General features: G+C 43.4%; 2 protein-coding genes across 3 annotated transcripts in view; one reads left to right on the forward strand and one right to left on the reverse strand.

Annotated features, from left to right (window-relative positions):
- Positions 1–6,351, reverse strand: part of LOC123993566 (cohesin subunit SA-2) — a 42,415-nt gene extending 36,064 nt beyond the window's left edge. Inside the window, exons 1-3 of one of the 2 annotated variants that reach the window (XM_046295871.1) lie at positions 5,754–6,351; positions 5,392–5,493; positions 5,127–5,229 (exon numbers count right to left, since the gene is read on the reverse strand). In XM_046295871.1, the coding sequence (XP_046151827.1) occupies positions 5,127–5,229; positions 5,392–5,429 (141 nt within the window). In that variant the 5' untranslated portion in view covers positions 5,430–5,493; positions 5,754–6,351. The remainder of the gene's footprint in view (positions 1–5,126; positions 5,230–5,391; positions 5,494–5,753) is intronic. The other variant, XM_046295870.1, reaches the window with a different exon arrangement.
- A 1,234-nt stretch (positions 6,352–7,585) lies between these two features.
- gpc2 (glypican 2) lies at positions 7,586–20,624 on the forward strand. Its single transcript, XM_046295873.1, has 11 exons — positions 7,586–8,174; positions 12,064–12,222; positions 12,483–12,617; positions 12,911–13,086; positions 13,505–13,585; positions 13,714–13,879; positions 14,195–14,325; positions 14,778–14,924; positions 15,261–15,397; positions 17,368–17,540; positions 17,688–20,624. The coding sequence occupies exons 1-11, from the start codon at positions 8,003–8,005 to the stop codon at positions 17,957–17,959; spliced, it is 1,749 nt and encodes a 582-aa protein (XP_046151829.1). The 5' UTR covers positions 7,586–8,002; the 3' UTR covers positions 17,960–20,624.
- Positions 20,625–24,823: the final 4,199 nt, after the last annotated feature.

The following is a 24,823-nucleotide window of genomic DNA, read 5'->3' on the forward strand; positions in this document are numbered from 1 at the left end:
GGGAACAGATTTCATAAATTAAAATCACTTGGAGCTGATATCCTAGTGTATTTATAGTCAATATGACGACATGGATATTCAGCTAGCGGGATATACGCTGCACAGGAAAGAACAGCACACTCAGACGATGGGGGGGGGGGGGTCTGTTCATATTTGTAAACAGCAGCTGGTGCACGAAATCTAAGGAAGTCTCTAGATTTTACTCGCCTGAAGTAGGAGTATATTGTGATAAATTGCAGGCCACACTCACTGCACAGAGAGTTTTTAGCTATACTTTTTGTGGCTGTTTATTTACCAACACAGACAGATGCTGGCACTAAGACCGCACTCAGTCAGCTGCATAAGGCAATAAGCAAACAGGAAACCACTCACCCAGAGGCAGCGCTACTAGTGGCCAGAGACTTTAATGCAGGGAAATTTAAATCAGTTCCACCAAATTTCGATCAACATGTTAAATGTGCAACCAGAGAAAAAAATAATTCTAGATCACCTGTACTCCAGAGACGCGTAGAAAGCTCTCTCGCCCTCCATTTGGTAAATCCGACCACAACTCTATCCTCCTGATTAGTGATGAGCTTTGACGGCACTATGGTGTTGAACGCTGAGCTGTAGTCAAAGAATCGCATTCTCACATAAATGTTCCTTTTGTCCAGGTGGGAAAGGGCAGTGTGGAGTACAATAAAGATTGCATCATCGGTGGGATAATGGTGTTGATGTGAGCCATTACCAACCTTTCAAAGCACTTCATGGCTACGGGCGTGAGTGCTTCGAGTCTGTAGTTATTTAGGCAGGTTGCCTTTGTGTTCTTGGGCACATGGACTATGGTGGTCTGCTTGAAACATGTTGGTATTACAGACTCAATCAAGGACATGCTAGTTGGTCAGCACATGCCCGGAGCACACGTCCTGGTAAACCGCCTGACCCCGCAGCCTTGTGAATGTTGACCTGTTTAAAGGTCTTACTCACGTCGGCTACGAAGAGCATAATCACACAGTGGTCTGGAACAGCTGATGCTCTCATGCATGCCTCAAGTGTTGCTTGCCTCGAAGCGAGCATAGAAGTGATTTAGCTCGTCTGGTAGGCTCGTGTCACTGGGCAGCTTGCAGCTTTGCTTCCCTTTGTAGTCTGTAATAGTTTGCAAGCACTGCCACATAAGATGAGCGTCGGAGCCGGTGTAGTATGATTCAATCTTAGCCCTGTATTGACTTTGCCTGTTTGATGGTTTGTCGCAGGGCATAGCAGAATTTCTTGTAAGCTTCCGGGTTAGAGTCTCGCACTTGAAAGCGGCAGCTCTACCCTTTAGCCCAGTGCGAATGTTGCCTGTAATCCATGGATTCTGGTTGGGGTATGTACAAGAAGTCGGCCGATTAATCGGAATGGCCGATTAATTAAGGCCGATTTCATGTTTTCATAACAATCGGTAATCACCATTTTTGGACACCGATCGTGGCTGTTTAAATTGCACTCCACGAGGAGCATGCGCGGCAGGCTGACTACCTGTTATGCAAGTGCAGCAAGAAGCCAAGGTAAATTGCAAGCTAGCATTAAACTTAACTTATAAAAAACAATCAAACTACACATGGTTGATGATATTACTAGTTTATTTGGCTTGCATATAATCGATGCGGTGCCTGTTAATTTCTCATCAAATAACAGCCTACTTCGCCAAACGGGTGATGCAGAGCACCAAATTCAAATAAATTACTATAAAAATCAAACTTTCATGAAATCACACATGTAAGACACCAAATTAAAGCTACACGTGTTGTGAATTCAGCCAACATGTCAGATTTCAAAAAGGCTTTTCGACGAAAGCAAACGATGCTATTATCTGAGGGTAGCACCTCCGTAAATAAAGTGAGAAAACATATTTCAACCCTGCAGGCGCGACACAAAACGCAGAAATAAAAATAGAAATCATGCCTTACCTTTGACGAGCTTCTTTTGTTGGCACTCCAATATGACTCATAAACATCACAAATGGTCCTTTTGTTTGATTAATTCCGTCCATATATATCCAAAATGTCAATTTATTTGGCGCATTTGATTCAGAAAAACACCGGTTCCAACTTGCGCAACGTGACTACAAAATATCTCAAAAGTTACCTGTAAACTTTGCCAAAACATTTCAAACTACTTTTGTAATTCACCTTAGGTATTTTTAAACGTAAATAATCGATAAAATTGAAGACGGGAGGATATGTGTTCAATACAGGAGGAAAACAAACTGACGCTACCTTTCATGGCACGCGCCCCTAACAGTACACTTGAAGTGACTCTCGTTTTGAACAGGGCAACTTCTTCATTAAACAAAGGAAAAACCTTACCCAATTTTTTAAAGACTGGTGACATCCAGTGGAAGTGGTAGGAACTGCGAGAAGGTCCCTTAGAAATCGGGATTCCCAATGAAAACACATTTAAAAAGAGAGTGACCTCAAAAAAAATAAATCTGAATGGTTTTTCCTCTGGGTTTCGCCTGCTACATAAGTTGTGTTATACTCACAGATATGATTCAAACAGTTTTAGAAATGTCAGTGTTTTCTATCCAAATCTACTAATAATATGCATATCTTATCTTCTGGGGAGGAGTAGCAGGCAGTTGAATTTGGGCATGCATTTCATCCGGACGTGAAAATACTGCCCCCTGTCACCAAGAAGTTAACAAGCGCATTCACAAAAAAAGCACTGTCGTTGGACCAATGTGTCCCCAACCATAAAGATCAATCTTTTTCTTTAAAATCAATACACAAGTATATATTTTTAAACCTGCATATTTAGTTAATATTGCCTGCTAACATTAATTTCTTTTAACTAGGGAAATTGTGTCACTTCTCTTGCGTTCCGTGCAAGCAGTCAGGGTATATGCAGCAGTTAGGGCCGCCTGGCTCGTTGCGAACAGCATCGTTACCCATCGCTCCACAAAAGCCTCGGCCCTTGCAGAGCAAGGGGAACAACTACTTCAAGGTCTCAAAGCGAGTGACGTCACTGATTGAAACGCTATTAGCGCGCACCACGTTAACTAGCTCGCTATTTCACATCGGTTACACCAGCCTAATCTCGGGAGTTGATAGGCTTGAAGTCATAAACTGGCAAATGCACGAAAGTGCTGTTTGAATGAATGCTTACGAGCCTGCTGCTGCCTACCACCGCTCAGTCAGACTGCTCTATCAAATGTTAAATCATAGATTTAATTATAACATAATAACTAGAGGTCGACCGATTAATCGGAATGGCCGATTAATTAGGGCCGATTTCAAGTTTTCATAACAATCGGAAATCGGTATTTTTGGGCGCCGATTTTATTTTTTAATATATTTTTTTTACACCTTTATTTAATCTTTAATTAACTAGGCAAGTCAGTTAAGAACACATTCTTATTTTCAACGACGGCCTAGTAACAGTGGGTTAACTGCCTTGTTCAGGGGCAGAACGACAGATTTTCACCTTGTCAGCTCAGGGGATCCAATCTTGCAACCTTAACTAGTCCAACGCAATAACGACCTGCCTCTCTCTCGTTGCACTCCACAAGGAGTTACGCGAATGCAGTAAACCAAGGTAAGTTGCTAGCTAGCATGAAACTATTCTTATAAAAAACAATCAATCATAATCACTAGTTTACTACACATGGTTGATGATATTACTAGATATTATCTAGCATGTCCTGCGTTGCATATAATCTGACTGAGCATACAAGTATCTGACTGAGCGGTGGTAGGCAGAAGCAGGCGCGTAAACATTCATTCAAACAGCACTTTTGTGCGTTTTGCCAGCAGCTCTTCGTTGTGCGTCAAGCATTGCGCTGTTTATGACTTCAAGCCTATCAACTAAGTCGCTCTGGATAAGAGCGTCTGCTAAATGACTTAAATGTAAATGTAAACTCCCGAGATGAGGCTCGCGTAACCGAAGTGAAATGGCTAGCTAATTAGCACGCGCTAATTGTCGTTGTGTTGCTGGTTCGAGACCAGGGAGGAGCGAGGAGAGGAACGGAAGCTATACTGTTACACTGGCAATACTAAAGTGCCTATAAGAACATCCAATAGTCAAAGGTATATGAAATACAAATCGTATAGAGATAAATAACCCTATAATTCCTATAATAACTACAACCTAAAACTTCTTACCTGGGAATATTGAAGACTCATGTTAAAAGGAACCACCAGCTTTCATATGTTCTCATGTTCTGAGCAAGGAATGTAACTTTCTAACGTGGCACATATTGCACTTTTCTTTTCATCTCCAACACTTTGTTTTTGCATTATTTAAACCATATTAAACACATTATTTATTTGAGGCTAAATTGATTTTATTTATGTATTATATTAAGTTAAAAAATAAGGGTTCATTCAGTATTGCTGTAAATGGCATTATTACAAATAAATAAATAAATCAAATCAGCTGATTAATCAGTATTGGCTTTTTTGGTCCTCCGATAAATCGGTATCGGTGTTGAAAAATCATAATCAGTCGACCTCTAATACCCAATGTTGACTTTGTGGCTGTGTAGCTAGTGTCATCCGGAAAGAACCCTAAACAAAAATTACGCAATTATTCCAAAACTTTGTTGGAACACATATTTCCCCACTTCAGTTAACCAGTCCATTTTGAATTTGTGATAAAACTGAAGTCATTTGGCAAGGAATGTAGCTTGTGTTCCCCAAAAGTTAGATACATTTTTAGGGTAATTTATTTCTGTAGGTGCACTCAGCACTCACGTGTAAAGGGAGTGGTGGAAACACAATTTAATGATTTAGACATGAAGGGGAAAGGACCTTTAGGGAGCAGAACTTTGTGATGCTTGGCTTGGTTTCTTTTTTGTTGTGTTCCGCAAACGCACATGTACAAATTGAATACTAGTCAAAGCACATTAACTTTGTCTTGAAGACAACATTTTGACCAAATAGCTTTACAGTATTTGAACAAAATGTGATCTCTGGTTAAAGATCGATTTTTGATGTCAGTTCCAGAACTTGATTATCCACACCCATCCCTAATTTGATACCATTCCACTCATTCCCATACAGCCATTACCACAAGCCTGTAAATCCCAATTAAGATGCCACCAACCTCCTGTGGTGGGGTTTGGGGGTGTGTGTGTGTGTGTGTGCGAGAGAAAAAACATTACAGACCCGAGGTCCTAGTAGTGCAGTGGTCTGTTTTCTCCGCTTCATGGCCTTCAGCTGGACTTCAAAGTCACTGCCAGAGTCTGAGATGTCCTCGATCTCCTCAAGACTGCAAATAAAAGTAGTAATGAACTAAGCCAACACAAGTCATAAACAATCACACTATCTAGCTAATGCAATAAGTCTGCATAATTATATAGCTAGCTGGTTCTTTTTATATTTCTGATACCCATGACTGTCATGTTTTAGCTAGCTAGCTAGCATAATTTACCTGTCATGGCTTGATTCATCAGAGTGTTGCACTTCCATATTTCTGGTCAGCCAGTAATGTTAATGGTATTGTAGAGTTCACGGTTGGATTCAGGAACTTTGGCTAAACAGGTTGGCGAATAGAAGAAACAACAGTTGTAGGATATGATCAAGCATATTGAGTTCGGGATATTACAATTCTACCTTGGCAAAAGCAAAACCGACAAGAACTAACATGCTAGCTAGCTAGCTACTGTTACAGGTAACTTAGGTGTTTAACGTTAGCCTTAAAAGTTAGTCAACAATGCGAAATTTAAACTAGCAAGCTAACTTTTTTAACTACAACATGTGTTAAATAATACAAAATGGTCTCTAGCTACTTACCTGGATAGTAGTGTAGTGTTAATCTGAAGTAATGACTTGGTAGCTAGCTAACTATTGTGGATAGAGCAGGTTTCCCTCAGATCCGATGACAGACGATCACTGGAAAAAAATACACACTACGCGCCGGCGCGAAAATCACATAATTCTCAGTGGAGTTCAGCGATTGGCTGACAAATTGTGATGTGATTCATATGATTGGTTGTTAGCACTTATTTCCGCACGGTAACGAAAAATTGTGAACGGATTGGCCCTAAAGACAACCGACCTAGGATCAGGCTTTACACCCTTAACAATTGTATTTAGAGGAAGATACAGAAGGAATACTGACCACATGTCAGCGCTAATGATATATAAAAGGGACGTTCCGTTAAAAAAGTACAGCCAAACACTTTTGAAAAGTCGATTTGGAATTATTTAGGCATGGATTTTATTACCATAGGACCCCATTAATTCTCAACATAGGCTATGTCTATAACACAAACTCTCACATACAACTACAAAAGAAAGAATATACTGGTTGTGTTGTGCTATTTTCAACATACTTTAGAGTCTGCATATCTTTTAATAGGGTAAATAAATTATTGTAATTCTGATAGGACAATATTTTGATGCTGTATATTGCAGTCTCATATATTATGTCTCGTGTAGCTCAGTTGGTAGAGCATATGGCTGGAGTTGGGTCAGTAAAAGTTGGCAGCAGCCACCAATGTTAGTGGTGGCTATTTAATGGCGTTTGAGATAGAAGCTAAGTGTGCAACATGAACAGGCAGTGGCGGTGGTTATATTAGCCAGTCAGTTGGTAGGTGCTTGCAACAACAGGGTTGTGAGTTTGATTCCAATGGAGGACCAGTACAACAATGTATGCACTCACTACTGTACGTTGCTCTCAATAAGAGTGTCTGCTAAATGACTTAAAATGATTACTGCTCTAAATTACCCACTGCCTACATCCATATAGCCTATTTACCCTCACCAATACTGATCAATAACAGAATAAGGCAAAGAATGCCTGGGGGTGGTTGAAAAGTAACATCTGTTCCACAGGCAGTGCTGGCATGAAAACACACACAAGTGTACCCCTTTTGCAGGTCTAACAGACCTAAAATATCTTGTCCTCCATTCAATCAAGTGTAATAAAAAAGGCCCAGGCCATGTCAACACTGTGGTAGACTGGATTGTAGGCCTATGATCACTGGCTCACACCAGGTCACATGTTAGCTACTTTGATTATAACATTTAATGTACAACACTATGAATGCAGAATGTTTATGTTGAAGATGGAATCATCTTTGGGTATTATGTCTTTCTCACAATAGGCTACATCTGGATTCTGGGGGCCCATAGGGGTTCCAATTATCATGAAAGAGGTAATATAGCTCTCAATTGACATTTAATGGGCCAGTGTTAGTACTGGACTGCTGATCACATTTGCGTTGGTTTGTTACTCTAATCAAGCAATTAATAGTAATAAAAAAGAACAATTCAATGGAAAAGCCTGTTTGCATTAGCCAATGGATGTTTCTGTAAATAGACCTACTTGCTGGCCATGGAAACGGTTGCATCTTGTATGACATACCCAATTTACAAAACATTCTGGTGGCTGGACAACATTATTTTGCATGTGACCTTCAGAAATGCAAATACAGGATTAATTGTTCTTCAGGTATGTCAATAAACTCGTAAAAATCTCAAAACAGCGAGATTTTGATTCTAGTCTATTTAAATTGTGTGCCTTCAATAGATTGTGTGGTATTTTTATTATGTAGAAAAGGGTGTTTCAATTTTCACATGGGGTTGTAGTGGCTCCAAATAATAGTTCAGTGTGGCGGTTGCGAATTTAGGACCTTGCGGTGGCTCTGCTATAACAGCCCCCCTATGGCCGCACCTCACCCCTTGCGGCCACCCTCGTGCTGCACGGCTCATTGTTCTGAAGCAGAGAGCTAGACAAGGGATGGAGAAAACACCGGGTGGGACCTGAGCATCCGACAAACCAGGCGCTCATTTATTCACGGCACCCAGACCAATTGTCGATAGATTTTTTTTTTCCTTCTGGAAAAATATAGACTAGTTGATCTTTGGAAGTTGTGTTTCTTTTCACAGACAAAATTGGGAACTGGAAATAAATTCCTCGAAAAATCTATGGAATTATTAGTCTTAGTTTCTCGTTTCTTTTGTCATTTTTGAGCTGCCTGGTCGCCAATCTTTTGTCAAACATTAATTCGCCTATTTACCGTGAGTGACAGTGGAAGATGGTTTCCCGGTTATTTGCTCAGAAGTACCCCCTGGTGTTGCTCTGCACGCTGGCTGCCCTGTCTTGGACTTGGGGCCCGGTAACAGCGGGTAGGAGTTGCTCGGAGACGCGGCATGTGTACGCAGAGAAGGGCTACAGTACGAACACTGCCCCGCTGACTCAAATCTCCGGTAAGACGGGCTATTCAAGGTAAACTGGTGGTTATTGTTTTAAAATAATCATCAAACGTAAGCTATAGGTTATTTTACACAACATGAAGGGTTTGAGAGACTGCTTGGATAATATGCCATGTGATAGAAACTGCTGAATAAAGCGAAATTGAGAATTAACAGGTCTGTCTGTCAGGAAGGCTTATTTATGGGATGAGTAAATTGCTAACACCGGTGTGTAACAAAGAGCCTCGCCCCTAATTAGTATGGCTGTTTTAGACTGAGCTGGGAATGACTGAAAGAAAATAATCATCAACGTTTTTCTTTTTTTGAAGACTGCTTTTATTATAATTAGTGTTTTGTGCTTGTGACACTTGAGAACTGCTGTTAGTTGTTGCATTGTCATGGGACATTGTCAAGGGGTGTGTGTGAGTGCTCAAGTGAGAGAACAGACAGACAAAGATAGTGAGCTGTGGATATTTTAAAGCGGCAATCCGCAGTAGAAACAATAACAAAAGGATCCCACCCCCGCCCCTGTTTCCGTAAAAATCTGAGGGAAGGAGCTGGAGAAATGTAATCACTCCAAAATTCAGCTATGGATGCAAGGACTGACCATCCATGATATCTAAATTATAGTTTTAACCATGTTTTGAGGCTGTATAGTCTTTGTTTACATTTTATTTGTTTATAATAATAATAATAATATGCCATTTAGCAGACGCTTTTATCCAAAGCGACTTACAGTCATGTGTGCATACATTCTACGTATGGGTGGTCCCGGGGATCGAACCCACTACCCTGGCGTTACAAAAGTTGGAGTAAAATAAGCTTTTATATAAAATTACACACACACAAAAGTATGTGGACACCCCTTCTAATTAGTGGATTCAGCTATTTCAGCCACACACATTGCTGACAGGTGTATAAAAATGAGCACACAGCCATGCAATCTCCATAAACAGACATTGGCAGTAGAATGGCCTTCCTGAAGAGCTCAGTGACGATCAACGTGGATATAATTCCAACCAGTAAGTTTGTCAAATTTCTGCCCTGCTAGAGCTGCCCCGGTCAACTGTAAGTGCTGTTATTGTGAAGTAGAAAAGTCTAGGAGCAACAACGGTTCAGTAGTGAAGTAGTAGGCCACACAAGCTCACAGAACAGGACCGCCGAGTGCTGGATCGTGTAAAAATCGCCAGTCCTTGGTTGCAACACTCACCACGATTTCCAAATTGCCTCTGGAAGCAACGTCAGCACAAGAACTGGTTGCCAGGAGATTCATGAAATGGGTTTCCATGGCCTAGCAGTCTAAGCCTAAGATCACCATGCGCAATGCCAAGTGTCACCTGGATTGGTGTAAAGCTCGCTGCCATTGGACTCTGGAGCAGTGGAAACACGTTCTCTGGAGTGATGAGTCACGCTTCACCATCTGGCAGTCCGACTGACAAATTCAGGATGCCAGGAGAAAATTACCTGCCTGAATGCGTAGTGCCAGCTGTAAAGTTTGGTGGATGATGAATAATGGTCTGGGGCTGTTTTTCATGGTTCGGGATAGGCCGCTTAGTTCTAGTGAAGAGAAATCTTAACGCTACAGCATACAATGACATTCTAGACGATTCTGTGCTTCCAACTTTGTGGCAACAGTTTGGGTAAGACCCTTTGCTGTTTCAGCATGACAATGCCCCCGTGCACAAAGCGAGGTCCAAACAGAAATGGTTTGTCGTAATCAGTGTTGAAGAACTTGACAGGCCTGCACAGAGCCCTGACCTCAACCCCATCAAATGCCTTTGGGATGAATTGAAACGCCGACTGCCAGCCGGGCCTAATCGCCCAACATCAGTGCCCGACGTCACTAATGCCCTTGTGGCTGAATGGAAGCAAGTCCCTGCAGCAATGTTCCAACATCTAGTGGAAAGCCTTCCCAGAAGAGTGGGCTGTTATAGCAGCAAAGGGGGACCAACTCCATATTAATGCCCATGATTTTGGAATTAGATGTTCGACCAGTCTGTGTCCACATACTTTTGTTCATGTAGTGTATTTTTGGTTCTGATGGTGTATGACAGTTGAACAAAGCTCATGAGGCATTTCTAAGTTATATTCTTCAAGAATCAATGGGTATATATAATTCATTTAAGTTCAACAATGTCTGTAGCAACTGCTGATTGCCCTTTTTTAAAGTGTCATTTGAGTTGCAAATGTTGATTTTGTTGTACTGCTTTGCACGTATGAGGGTTTGTTTGACTGTAGGCTATATGTGATTGCTGAATGTGGGAACTGCAATATTGATTGTGTGTCTGGTTATCTCTGTCTGGGTCTTGGCTCTTCTTGTCCCGTGGGCCAGGGGAGCAGATGGCCGAGAGAAGGAGGGATGATGAGAGGGAGAGTAGAATTGGAGGAATGAGAGATGGCTGGTAATGAGCGACAGAGAAGAAATCAAAGCTAGAGCCAAAAATAAAAGGTTGGAGTTTGGCTCCTCGCTCCAAGTTTTTCGGAGGAAAAAGAATCAGGTGTTGGTATCATGAAGTAATATTATGTTTCCCTCAATAAGATGTTTTTTCCACCCACGTTGAGACATTGGAGATCGTCGACTTGTTACTGGTCGTTAATGTTTGCATATCATTACCGCCGGTCATGTTAAGTCCAACCTGGTTATTTTTGAACAAAGACATGGGATACGTCCCAAATGGCTCCCTATTCCATATCTAGTGCACTACTTTAAACTATTTCCCTATGTGTCCTTGTCGAAAGTAGTGCACTATATAGGGAATAGTGTGCCATTTGGGATGCTAACCTGGATTGTGTTTTAATAATTCATGTTTATAAATGCCCATTTTCAATTACTACCTTATGTTTAATAAGGCTCTATTAATGACAGACGGATTAAGAAGAAGGATATCTGCCTGATCAGAAGAACCACTGCCACATTGGTATTGGTGTGTGTTCTAAACTGATAAGACCTTCAATGTATGAACACAGTAGGCCTACTTTGTGAGCTATTATATTGAAAACATTTAAAAAATCATGGTAGCATGACACAATGAAGGGTAATTGACATTTTCCAATAAAGGTAGAATGATCAGTTGTTGATAATGCGGTATTTCTCATATGATACATTGTAGGGCTGGGGGATACTTGTTAGTATCGTGGCAAGGAAACAAAACACAAAGTGGACTTAACTTCTTTAGGAAAACAGCCCTAATGTTGGAAACAAAAACAAACATGTTGTCATCCACATTTATTTACTTTCCAAGATATAGCACACTATTTTACATGGAGCAGGTTTTTAAAAGACCAAAGAGTTTGGTCTTCTTCGTTTAAAGAAAAAAAGATCCATGTAAAAATATATTGCTACACTGTTATCATCACCAAAGCCCTAATACATTGCTCATTTATATGCAGTGGTGGTAAGTAATTTTGTGAAGAAACCTGTTTCTGAGGATGGTCTAGCAGATAACGTGGTCGCATCAAGCACATATGCATCACCGTCAGTGTGGGTGCGAATCAGCCCTTCTTTCTATGTCTCCCCCTCTCTTTTCATACTATCTCTAAAGGAGGGAAAAAATACTGGTTTATTTGAGGTAGCCTAAATGTCGCCCCTAAACCATAAGTTGACTTCAGTGCTGATGATGTCAAAGCAAGAGCCGCTGTATCCTTTGGTCTTCACCATTAGTGCATCTACCCACACCTCTTGTCTCTGATTGGCTCGTATTTGATCCCGTCTTGTTTTACCGTTGGTTCTGGTGAACACCTCAATATGCCCACACAAGCCTCTTGTCCCAGTCTGATTGGCTCATATCTGATCCCGTCTTGTTTTACCGTTGGTTCAGATGAACACCTCAATATGCCCACACACCTCTTGTCCAAGTCTGTGATTGGCTCGCATCTGACCCTGTCTGTTTTTCTATTGGTCCAGGCGAGCATCTGCGTCTGTGTCCCCAGGACTACACCTGCTGCTCCAGTCAGATGGAGGAAACGCTGGCCCACCAGAGTGAGACTGACTTCCTGTCGGCCATCGACGACACCAGCCAGTTCCTTCACACCACTTTCACACAGAGGCACCGCAAGTTTGACGGTGAGCTGGAATGCAAATCCAATCATAATAAGGATGCATAAGGGAACACTGTAAATAATGTGATGTAAAATGACAACAACATTGAGGAGTGGTATGTAAAATGTTCTCTATTGAGAGGGCTATTTATTGCTAGACTAATATCCTATAGTGGGGATAAGCTAGTCATAGCTAGCTTATTCTTATTCTAACTGCCAGTGCAACCACTGAATCACAACAACTTGTGCTTTTGACCGTCTCATTCCTTCCTCTCTTCTCTCAAGAGTTCTTCAGGGAGCTCATAGACTTGTCTGAAAAGTCCATGAATCAGATGTTTACTAAGACCTACGGGCGCCTCTTCACCCAGAACGCCAATGTCTTCCAGGAGCTGTTTGTGGAGCTCCGTCGATACTACTCAGGTTAGTGGGGACAGCGTTCTCTCTCTCTCCTCTCTTGTTGGACTTTGCATTTGTGTACTTGTGTCACTATGGTACATTTCCCTCGCCATCTCATCAGTTCGACAATGCTACATCTTTGCCTTGTTTGACGACAACAAAATGTCTGAACAAGTAGAAACAGACTGACCTAACCTAGGGACATTTTCATGAGGCACCAAACTGACTGAAACAGGGAATGAGTACTTGGACTTATCCAACAAGAAATGCAAATTTTCCATTTATTTTGCTAAATGCTTTCCCTCTTTTGTCTACAGGGGGCAGTGTGAGCCTGACGGAGGTGCTGTCAGAGTTCTGGTCCAGACTGGTAGAGCGGGTCTTCTCTCTGGTCAACCCCCAGTACCAGTTCAGTGACGAGTACCTGGAGTGTGTCAACAAACATGCAGAGCAGCTGCAGCCCTTTGGGGACCTGCCCCGGAAACTAGGCTTACAGGTCAGGCAGACTTGGTTGGTATATCAACTGAAAACTAACATCATTCATATTGAATCCTATTAAAGGCATAGTTTACCAATATGTCATTTTGGAATTTGGGTTAACAAAACCAAAGCATAGACTGGTATTACCTTGACCATAGACTGCTTACAGGGTAAGAAAACCAATATGTTATTTTGTAATTTGATTGAATTATCCCTCTAAGTTGGTCTGATTTGTAATGTTTGTCACCATAATTAACAAAAGAAGCCGGTGTGATAAGTAATTCAAATCACCACTGAAACTCAACGATAACGTTACAGTAACACATAGGCGATCGTATTAGAGAGAACTATTTGAAAACAATTAACTGTGTGCATTGATATACAGTGGAGTAGATTTGTGTCAGAAGTTATTAGCTGATCTCTCTTTCATTCAGGTGTCCAGGGCATTCATTGCAGCCAGAGCACTGGTTCAAGGCTTGGCCACAGGCCGCGACATTGTCAACAAGGCAGCAAAGGTACACTGTGTGTATGTGGCCGTGCACTTATATTAAGAAGAATAATCTGTCTTCTGTTGGTCTGCTTTTAGTGGTTCCGTTGATCTCCCTAACATCCTACACCTTCTGCTCTTCGTCTCCTCCTCCAGTTGAGTGCTGGTGCAGGGTGTGTGCGTGCCCTGATGCGTCAGTGGTACTGCCCATTGTGTCGAGGCATGCCCTCCCTGCGCCCCTGCCATGCCCTCTGCCTCAACGTGATGAAGGGCTGCCTGGCCAATACAGCCGATCTGGACACTGAGTGGAACAATTTCATTGGTGAGTGGAGATTGGAGGCGGGCATTAGGGAGGGTGTGGGTGGCTTTTGTTGGGCTGATTCGGTAGAGTGGGATGTTAAACATGATGCATGTAGAAATGTACTGTATAGAACCTACTCACATTTCTATTCTACTGAATAAATGAGTCATGTCTATTCTAGACATTGCATTTCTATCTAAAGTTTTGAAAATGGCACCCATCATAAAAACAAAATGTGTATCTTATTATATCTCTTCCCTTTCCTACCTTCATCCTTCTGTTTTCACACTTTTATTTAATGTTCCATCTTTCATCTCTCTCACTCTACTCTGTCAGATGCTCTGTATCAAGTATCTGAGAAGCTGGAGGGGCCCTTTAACATGGAGCTGGCTGCAGACTCCATCTCTGTTAAAGTGTCCGAGGCCATCATGCACATGCAGGAGAACAGCATCGCCACCTCCACTAAGGCAGGGATGGAGGGAGGAGGAGGGGATGGAGGGATATTAAAAGAATGTGCTATACATCCACAGTGCAATATAATATAGATCATAGAATGTACATAGAATATAGATAATAGAATGGCTGATAATTTGCACATCGGCTGTCATCTTAGGTTGAAACAAGACTTAATGTTTAACAGTTGTATTGCTGCCCATGGAATACCATTTTGGGTCCAAAACCCCTTTTGTTTTGCTTTATCAAATTGTGTATGCACCTGTAAAAACTGCATAGTGCAATTTCACTAGTTATCATATTATTCTTCATATATTGTTCTTAATTTAAGTATCCACTGTCTACCATTATTAACGCATGTGATAATGTTGGGATGCTAGTTTTTCTTAAATCCATGTTTCACCCTTATTGTTGCAGAGATGCATCGATATTGATGTATAGCTTTATCTCTGTGGTTTGGCTCTAGGTGTTCCAGGGCTGTGGGAGTCCCAGACTGGCTCCGGGCCGTTCTCGGCGCTCCCCCAAGGAGTCAGGGGGCAACAGGAGACCCTTCCGTACGTTCAGCCCTGAGGAGAAGCCCACCACTGCTACAGGCACCAACCTGGACCGACTGGTAGGAGATGAGGGAAGATCAGGAGAGGAGGAAAAAGGAGAGTGAGGTGTGGGAGGAAAGAGGAGAGGGGGGGAGCGGAGGTGGAGAGGAAAAGATGAGTTCTTACCTGCAATTAATATTCAAGAAAATTATTTTTGTAGTTTATGCCCATGTTAGCTCTCTCTGTCCATATGTTCAACAACAGCCATACCAACAGCCATTTATATACAGTACATTCTAGTTTGTTTGATGACGAGGACGTGGCTAAAATGAGCTTCCCACCTCCATATGTTCAACAGCTATATAAGGGTTTACTTTACAGCCTGCATCAACCAGTTTCCGTCCGCCTGCCTCCAGGTGTCAGAGCTGAAGGAGCGACTGCGGCCCATGCGGGGCTTCTGGGTGTCCCTCCCACACACCATCTGCAACGACAAGAACGTGGCCGCCGACGTCACCAACGAGGACCGCTGCTGGAATGGACAGACCAGGGGGATGTGGGTGTGAGGGTGGAATGGACAGACCAGGGGAAGGAGGGTGGAATGGACAGACCAGGGGGAGGAGGGTGGAATGGACAGACCAGGGGGAGGAGGGTGGAATGTACAGACCAGGGGGAGGTCGGTGTGAGGGTGGAATGGACAGACCAGGGGGAGGAGGGTGGAATGGACAGACCAGGGTGGAATGGGACCAGGGGGAGGAGGGTGGAATGGACAGACCATGGGGGAGGTGGGTGTGAGGGTGGAATGGACAGACCAGGGGGAGGTGGGTGGAATGGACAGACCAGGGGAGGTGGGTGGAATGGACAGACCAGGGGGAGGAGGGTGGAATGGACAGACCAGGGGGAGGTCGGTGTGAGGGTGGAATGGACAGACCAGGGGAGGTGGGTGTGAGGGTGGAATGGACAGACCAGGGGAGGAGGGTGGAATGGACAGACCAGGGGGAGGAGGGTGGAATGGACAGACCAGGGGAAGGTCGGTGAGAGGGTGGAATGGTCAGACCAGGGGAGGTCGGTGTGAGGGTGGAATGGTCAGACCAGGGGAGGTCGGTGTGAGGGTGGAATGGTCAGACCAGGGGGAGGAGGGTGGAATGGACAGACCAGGGGAGGAGGGTGGAATGGACAGACCAGGGGAGGAGGGTGGAATGGACAGACCAGGGGAGGTGGGTGTGAGGGTGGAATGGACAGACCAGGGGGAGGTGGGTGGAATGGACAGACCAGGGGAGGTGGGTGGAATGGACAGACCAGGGGGAGGAGGGTGGAATGGACAGACCAGGGGGAGGTCGGTGTGAGGGTGGAATGGACAGACCAGGGGAGGTGGGTGTGAGGGTGGAATGGACAGACCAGGGGAGGAGGGTGGAATGGACAGACCAGGGGGAGGAGGGTGGAATGGACAGACCAGGGAAGGTCGGTGAGAGGGTGGAATGGTCAGACCAGGGGAGGTCGGTGTGAGGGTGGAATGGTCAGACCAGGGGAGGTCGGTGTGAGGGTGGAATGGTCAGACCAGGGGAGGTGGGTGTGAGGGTGGAATGGACAGACCAGGGGAGGAGGGTGGAATGGACAGACCAGGGGAAGGTGGGTGTGAGGGTGGAATGGTCAGACCAGGGGAGGTCGGTGTGAGGGTGGAATGGTCAGACCAGGGGGAGGTGGGTGTGAGGGTGGAATGGACAGACCAGGGGGAGGAGGGTGGAATGGACAGACCAGGGGAAGGTGGGTGTGAGGGTGGAATGGTCAGACCAGGGGGAGGTCGGTGTGAGGGTGGAATGGTCAGACCAGGGGAGGTGGGTGTGAGGGTGGAATGGACAGACCAGGGGAGGAGGGTGGAATGGACAGACCAGGGGAGGAGGGTGGAATGGACAGACCAGGGAAGGTGGGTGTGAGGGTGGAATGGTCAGACCAGGGGAGGTCGGTGTGAGTGTGGAATGGTCAGACCAGGGGGAGGTCGGTGTGAGGGTGGAATGGTCAGACCAGGGGAGGTCGGTGTGAGGGTGGAATGGTCAGACCAGGGGGAGGTGGGTGTGAGGGTGGAATGGACAGACCAGGGGAGGTGGGTGTGAGGGTGGAATGGACAGATTAGGGGAGGTGGGTGTGAGGGTGGAATGGACAGACCAGGGGGAGGTGGGTGTGAGGGTGGAATGGACAGACCAGGGGGAGGTGGGTGTGAGGGTGGAATGGACAGACCAGGGGGAGGTGGGTGTTTGATAAGAGACAGATGTAAAGGTCGAGGAGGATGTTAGTCCAAGGGAGAGAGAAGATGGGGATTTGTATATGCGAGCGGGTAACTAAGAATGTATCATACTGATATTTAGTGTTTTTGTTATCATATTGATATTAGTTTCAGTGCTGTGTGTGTGTGTGTGTGTGTGTGTGTGTGTGTGTGTGTGTGTGTGTGTGTGTGTGTGTGTGTGTGTGTGTGTGTGTGTGTGTGTGTGTGTGTGTGTGTGTGTGTGTGTGTGTGTGTGTGTGTGTCAGGTACCTCCCTGATGTGACAGGCGATGGGCTGATGAGTCAGATCAATAACCCAGAGGTAGAGGTGGACATGGCCAGGCCAGACGTGAGGACCAGACAGCTCATCATGGAGCTCAGAGTAGCCACCAACAGACTGAAACATGCACAGGCTGGACAGGACACTGACTTCATGGACAGTAAGTCCCCCCCCCACCACCCACCCAGCAGAAATATTATGACTGGTTCGTCATCCCCTTTCTAATCCTATTTCTACTGTCCCCCCAACATTTGCACTCATTAACTGCCCTTTGTCTGCCTGTCTGATATCATGTCTCTCCCTGAAGGTGAGGTCGAAGAGGGCAGTGGATCAGGCGGCGGAGGGGAGAGGTACAGTGATGATTGGCCTGGCTACAGGCCCTACTCCCCTCCCTACAGTAAGCCCCCACTTAACCCCCAGACACCCATCAAGCCCCCTCGGGTCAGAGACCGAACCGGATCAAAGTGGAACAGGAGCAAGGGACAGTCCATCTCAGCTGTCAGCCGGCCAGCCTTCTTCTCACTGGCGGTTTTGTTTTGCTTATCAGTTATGGTCACTGTCGCCCCCTTTTGGAGATAACCAGTTACTACAGCCTGAAGCTCAGGGTTGTGTTCATTATGGCAGCTAATGAAAAAAACCTTTTGAAACACAAAATAAAAATAAGCATTTCTTAATGGATAAATCCAGGCAATCACACCTTGTTTCAGGCAGTTTCTTCTGTTTGATGCCTATTGAATACGACCCAGCTGAGGTTGGGTTGAGGAGTGATGTAGTGTGCCTATTTAATCATCAGCACAATGACAGTAAATACGTTTGCTTATTCTAGAGGAGAAAGAGAGGAGTTGAATCTAAAATGTGCATGAATCCAGCACAAAATAATCTTGTGGAAAATGTATTCAAGCACAAGGGAAATTACATTTCCTATGATTGGCTATCCCAATGGTTCCCAAACTGTGGGGTGCAAGTTGCAGATCAACTAACCCAGGGCTGCCCAACCCTCTTCCTGGAGATCTATTGTCCTGTAGGTTTCCAGTCCAACCCTAATTTTGAGTATCTGATTAAGCTAGTTAAGGACTTGTTGAGCAGCTAATTAGTAGAATCAGGTGTGTTAAATTAGGGTTGGACTGAAAACCCACAGGAGGGTAGATCTCAAGGAAGAGGGTTGAGCAGCCCTGAACTAACCCATGTCAGCTAATGTTTTTTTAGCCCATTGAATTTGTCATAATGTTCGAGTCCCTCAGGTATTACATGAAAAAAATGTGTAGAATTGCAGGTAATTAGCTTTAAAACTGCAACATTTTCTCTCCAACCTGTGGAACAATGTGTAGAATAACAGGAAATGAGCTTTAAAATAGCAAAAATGTTCTTTGCCAACTAGAGGGGTGTGAACAGTTTGTGTCGGGGACAGTGCTTGTGCCCATAGAAATAGACACAAGCACTGTCCACTCAGCAATAAAATTACAAATAAATGTTAAAGCCTCCACATACTTTAGTCAGCTGAGGAAGGTATAACTTGTAGTGAAAGAAAAGATAAACGGTAAGGTCAGGGTCTTATTAGGAATGTGCTTCGAGCATGCCACCATTTTGTGGAGCCTGCCCTGAAGTGATTTCTAATTTATTCAGTTTATTTGTATTTTTGTATTTATTGATATAAGTGTTGTTTTATGTTGATGCAGGAATTGATTGGAAGTGTTAGGGGCAGTATTTCCCCCAAGTCCTGGAGGTCACCTATGTCTGCTGGTTTCTATGGAATGTGCATCTCAGATGACAACCTCCTTGTAAACATTGGCATGTTGTGAAGTTAATGTCCATTTCATTGTTCATCAATTGCCACTTCATTGTGGAATCGGTTGCTTATCACAAGCTTAGGTCTCCTTCAAAACAGACAAACTGATGCATGAATAACACTAAAAGCAAGTCAATGTTTTTTTTATTTTTATGGGAGCAGTGCATTAAGGAGAGGATTATGTTGCACTGTCTGTCAGAAAGCTTACAATTACATGTCCTTGAAACAATTGAAAAAGTAGAATAGCATTTTTACTGAATCATTTCTCCTCACCACACCGCTGGACAAGCATTTCATGCGTCTTTGTTTGAAGGTGGGATATTAAGCAGGGATATTAACCAGGGATATTAACCAGGGATATTTGAGAACCACTGGACTAGCCTTGAGGTCTTCTGTGGAGAGATCTGAGACTCATGATCGGTTGGAGCAGCGTGTGTGTGTGGTTTTGTATTGTTTGAGTAAGGCTTAGGTTAATAAAAAAAAAGGAATGGGGTGTTGACAGATGTTACAAAATGGTGCTCTTAGTCTTTAAACTTTTGTATGAACTTTTCTAAAAATCAACAAAATCCCAATGGCCGCTTGGTTGAATGAGCTCTGAGTGTTAAAGAAATGTGTGATTGATGAAAGTGTATAATGGAGGTGTGGTGAGTGTCTTAACCCTAAAGAAAAGCCACTTTAAATGGACCTCAGACAATTCTTTCCTAAATGTCTCATTTACTAACACAACAGCGATGGTTGAGAGAAAGTGAATGTTTCACTGGGAACGTCAATAAAACTGATTTGACACAAGACTGGTTAAAGATGAGAAAGAGTAGCCAACGACGTTCAAGTCTCCACCAAGCATAGAGCAAACACTTACAGCAAGTATTAAATCATAACGTAATAGAAAAAGCTCTACAAAGTAGAGACCGATCGACTTGATTCAAGAGACGAGAGGTTGAAAAGGAAATGAAAGTGTGTAAGAAGAGAAGTGTAATAGAAAAATAAAGATGGTTAATAGAATAACAATGTATAGTGAACATTCAAGCACACTTTTCTTTTTTTTCTTGTTTTAATGACAAATTGCAGGATCCTTGTTTGATGGGATTGTATGTTTCCTAAGGTTCTTAACCTTGTATGTTAGGATAGTAAATCTGTGTGGGAGTGGTTATGTACGCCAGGTCTAAATATCGATTTTGACTGTTTATTAATGAAGCATCATGAATAAAATAAACAATGATAGATGCTTTTGACTATCAAAGTGCACAATTCAAATTAATGAGTGGTCACTGGATGGCGATTTGTTTTTATTCTAAAAACATTTGGTTTCTAGTCTGTTAATGGAACCACTATGACCTCATATCAACACTCCCATATAAGATACCACATTCCATTTCTGTAAAAGGATAGTCAGTACAACTTTAAGATGTAACAATTTTGGGAAATAGATTACTCCGTTTCATTAAACTGTCAAGAAAATGTTGTGCCTGTAAATTCATTTGGACTGTTTTCAGAATTCAAGTCTCTTCTGGTAACTGTATTATTGCTACCAGTGGATCTAATGTTCAAGCTCACATTTGTATTAATATCCACATGGCAGTCAGACAGATTCACAGGTACAGTATGACATCAATACAACCATTAAAACACATGTTAAAAAAGGGAAAACCATGAAATTATGTATATTTGGGGGGTGGAGGGGTGCTCTTCAAAAGAGTTGCTAAGCTTGTAAACATTGGTGTGCATACTGTTGTGGAAAAATATAGAGTCAAATATTTGCACAGATACCGGAACTTGTAGATTCAGTTAGACTTTATTACAGAGTAACAGAGCCGAGCAATTCCATGGAAAAAGCTAAATTCTCATATCACAGAGCCCTGCCTTTATAGTATTCCATCTTTGCATAACGTATATGATCCCCTCACTCTATATGAAATAGCTTCCCTTGACCTTTCTCCAACATTATCTTTCCATCTCAAGCTCGACCCCGCCCTGTGCAACTGGGTACTGGACTTCCTGACGGGCCGCCCCCAGGTGGTGAGGGTAGGCAACAACATTTCCACCCCGCTGATCTTCAACACTGGGGCCCCACAAGGGTGCGTTCTGAGCCCTCTCCTGTACTCCCTGTTCACCCACGACTGCGTGGCCACGCACGCCTCCAACTCAATCATCAAGTTTGCGGACGACACAACAGTGGTAGGCTTGATTACCAACAACGACGAGACGGCCTACAGGGAGGAGGTGAGGGCCCTCGGAGTGTGGTGTCAGGAAAATAACCTCACACTCAAGGTCAACAAAACCAAGGAGATGATTGTGGACTTCAGGAAACAGCAGAGGGAACACCCCCCTATCCACATTGATGGAACAGTAGTGGAGAGGGTAGTAAGTTTTAAGTTCCTCGGCGTACACATCACAGACAAACTGAATTGGTCCACCCACACAGACAGCATCGTGAAGAAGGCGCAGCAGCGCCTCTTCAACCTCAGGAGGCTGAAGAAATTTGGCTTGTCACCAAAAGCACTCACAAACGTCTACAGATGCACAATCGAGAGCATCCTGTCGGGCTGTATCACCGCCTGGTACGGCAACTGCTCCGCCCACAACCTTAAGGCTCTCCAGAGGGTAGTGAGGTCTGCACAACGCATCACCGGGGGCAAACTACCTGCCCTCCAGGACACCTACACCACCCGATGTCACAGGAAGGCCATAAAGATCATCAAGGACAACAACCACCCGAGCCACTGCCTGTTCACCCTGCTATCATCCAGAAGGCGAGGTCAGTACAGGTGCATCAAAGCTGGGACCGAGAGACTGAAAAACAGCTTCTATCTCAAGGCCATCAGACTGTTAAACAGCCACCACTCACATTGAGTGGCTGCTGCCAACACACTGACTCAACTCCAGCCACTGGGAATTGATGGGAAATTATGTAAAATATATCACGAGCCACTTTAAACAATGCTACCTAATATAATGTTTACATACCCTACTTTACTCATCTCATATGTATATGTATATACTGTACTCTATATCATCTACTGCATCTTTATGTAATACATGTATCACTAGCCACTTTAACTATGCCACTTTGTTTCCATACTCATCTCATATGTATATACTGCACTCAATACCATCTACTGTATCTTGCCTATGCCGCTCTGTACCATCACTCGTTCATATATCTTTATGTACATATTCTTTATCCCCTTACACTTGTGTCTATAAGGTAGTAGTTTTGGAATTGTTAGCTAGATTACTTGTTGGTTATTACTGCATTGTCGGAACTAGAAGCACAAGCATTTCGCTACACTCGCATTAACATCTGCTAACCATGTGTATGTGACAAATACAATTTGATTTGATTTGATTCCTGCTGGTTAACGGCCACATCTCACAGCTGTATAGGTTATAATGGTAGCAGGCCCTGGTCATATATGTTCCGTTCCTTATATAGCAATTCTGTCTCAGTTCTTCAAAGTGGACAGCCTAGATGCTGCTAATAATGGAAATGTAATCATAGTCATGAGTTTAGCCCCCACAGTAAACAATCTTAAAATGAGCTTTTCACCATTTTGTTCAATCAATTGTATAAAAGTTCCTGTGCCTATGCAGTTGGAACCAAAGAGGGGTCTCTAATGGGGTGACTTTTCCTCTGTGTTCTTATCTTTATTTAACTAGGCAAGTCAGTTAAGAACAAATTCTTATTTTCAATGACAGCATAGGAACAGTGGGTTAACTGCCTGTTCAGGGGCAGAACAACAGATTTTTACCTTGTCAGCTCAGGGATTTGAACTTCCCACCTTCCGGTTACTAGTCCAACACTCTAACCACCAGGCTACCCTGCCACCCCATAAATAGCATAAATAAAGGCATATGTCATCGTATGACAATGTGGTACGTCTTAGCCACAGGGTACTTGATGCATCTGCACTACAACAGGATAAAATAGACAACTTTATTTGTAGCTGGGGTAAACACAAACCAAAAGATCAGACATTTCAATATTCAGCTTCCACCAGAGGCTGGTGGGAGGAGCTATAGCAGGATGGGCTCATTGTAATGGAATAATGGCATGGACTCAATTGAACGGAGTCAAACGTGTTTTCCATGTTTGAAGCGTTTGTGCTCCATTAATACATTCAAGGAGTCAGTCCTATAGCTCCTCCCACCAACCTCCTCTGGCTTCCACAGTATGTATTACACATTGTGTTACCATCCACAGCAGAAAGCCGAATAGAGCCAGCAAGAGCAGTCCTACCATTACTGAGAGGAATATGACCCTGTCAGCCTCACCTGCAAACACACCATCAAGCCATCAAACTAAAGTTACTTTACAGTATTTAGTTGAGACAGCAAACGCCATCAAACTGAAGGAATACAGGAAAAATCACATCCATTACTTGGCGGAGCTAAAGTTCCTAGATGTGCCTTGTACCAATGATGATGTGCAGAGGGTCCCTGGTTCAAGCCAGGAGAGGGATGGAAGCAACACTGTTACACCAGTAAGACTTCTCCTCCCACAGACACTGAGTTAGTGTGAACACATGGCCACTTGCATAGGGGCCTGATTCCCACAGAGACTTTCTCTGCTCAAGTCAAATCCCAGAACACTTCTTCGATGGGGTTTAACGAAGGTTGGCATCCAATGTTAATGGTGCATTACCACCAGCTGGTCAGGGTATCCAATAAGAAACTTCAAAAACATTCCAGGAAAGGGGGAAAATGACATCATACAAAATAAAACATCAACTTTATTTTTTTAATAACTGGTAATCACGAAGACCCAAAAATGTTCAGCAGCATACACAATGATTCCAATTTTCTTCGACTTCTCTGACTGTGCGGTACAGTTTATGGCCATTGCAATAAATAATAGGGAGTCCACCTTTTTAATGTAGCATTTTACTATCCCTCCGTTGATAAGAAACTTTCACTGGCCGTGGTGGCTCTACTACCATTGCTTCTTTCGCCGCCACTCGATCTTTCCAATTTTCTCACCACCTCTGGATAGGAGACACGCTAAACACTCTTCACCCTTGCATTTCCCTTCGTCTGGCATACAATATTCTTCCCTTCTGCACACACTTGACACAAAGGCTTACAGGGTATCTCATGAATCATAACTTTATATGAGAAGGAGAGACTCTAAATCAAAGAACAGTAGCATGGATGACGTGAACTTCTTTTCTCCGTCCACCATACAAGTCAATCGACTTGCACAAACCACTCCATCGATGTCTTCAATTACAGTTGAAGTTGGAAGTTTACTTGCACTTAGGTTGGAGTCATTAAAACGGTCATTAAACCACGCCACAATATTCTTATTAAATAACTATAGTTTTGGCAAGTCAGTTAGGTCAACTACTTTGTGCATGACACAAGTAATGTTTACAGACAGATTATTTAACTTAACTGTATCACAATTCCAGTGGGTCAGAAGTTTACATACACTAAGTTGACTGTGCCTTTAAACAGCTTATAAAATTCAAGAAAAGTATGTAATGGCTTTAGAAGCTTCTGATAGGCTAATTGACATCATTTGAGTCAATTGCAGGTGTACCTGTGGATGTATTTCAAGGCCTACCTTCAAACTCAGTGCCTCTTTGCTTGACATCATGGGAAAATCAAAAGAAATCAGCCAAGACCTCAGAAAAAAAATGTAGACCTCCACAAGTCTG

The sequence above is a fragment of the Oncorhynchus gorbuscha genome, linkage group LG13 (assembly GCF_021184085.1).
Source record: "Oncorhynchus gorbuscha isolate QuinsamMale2020 ecotype Even-year linkage group LG13, OgorEven_v1.0, whole genome shotgun sequence".
NCBI classification, from domain to species: domain Eukaryota; kingdom Metazoa; phylum Chordata; class Actinopteri; order Salmoniformes; family Salmonidae; genus Oncorhynchus; species Oncorhynchus gorbuscha.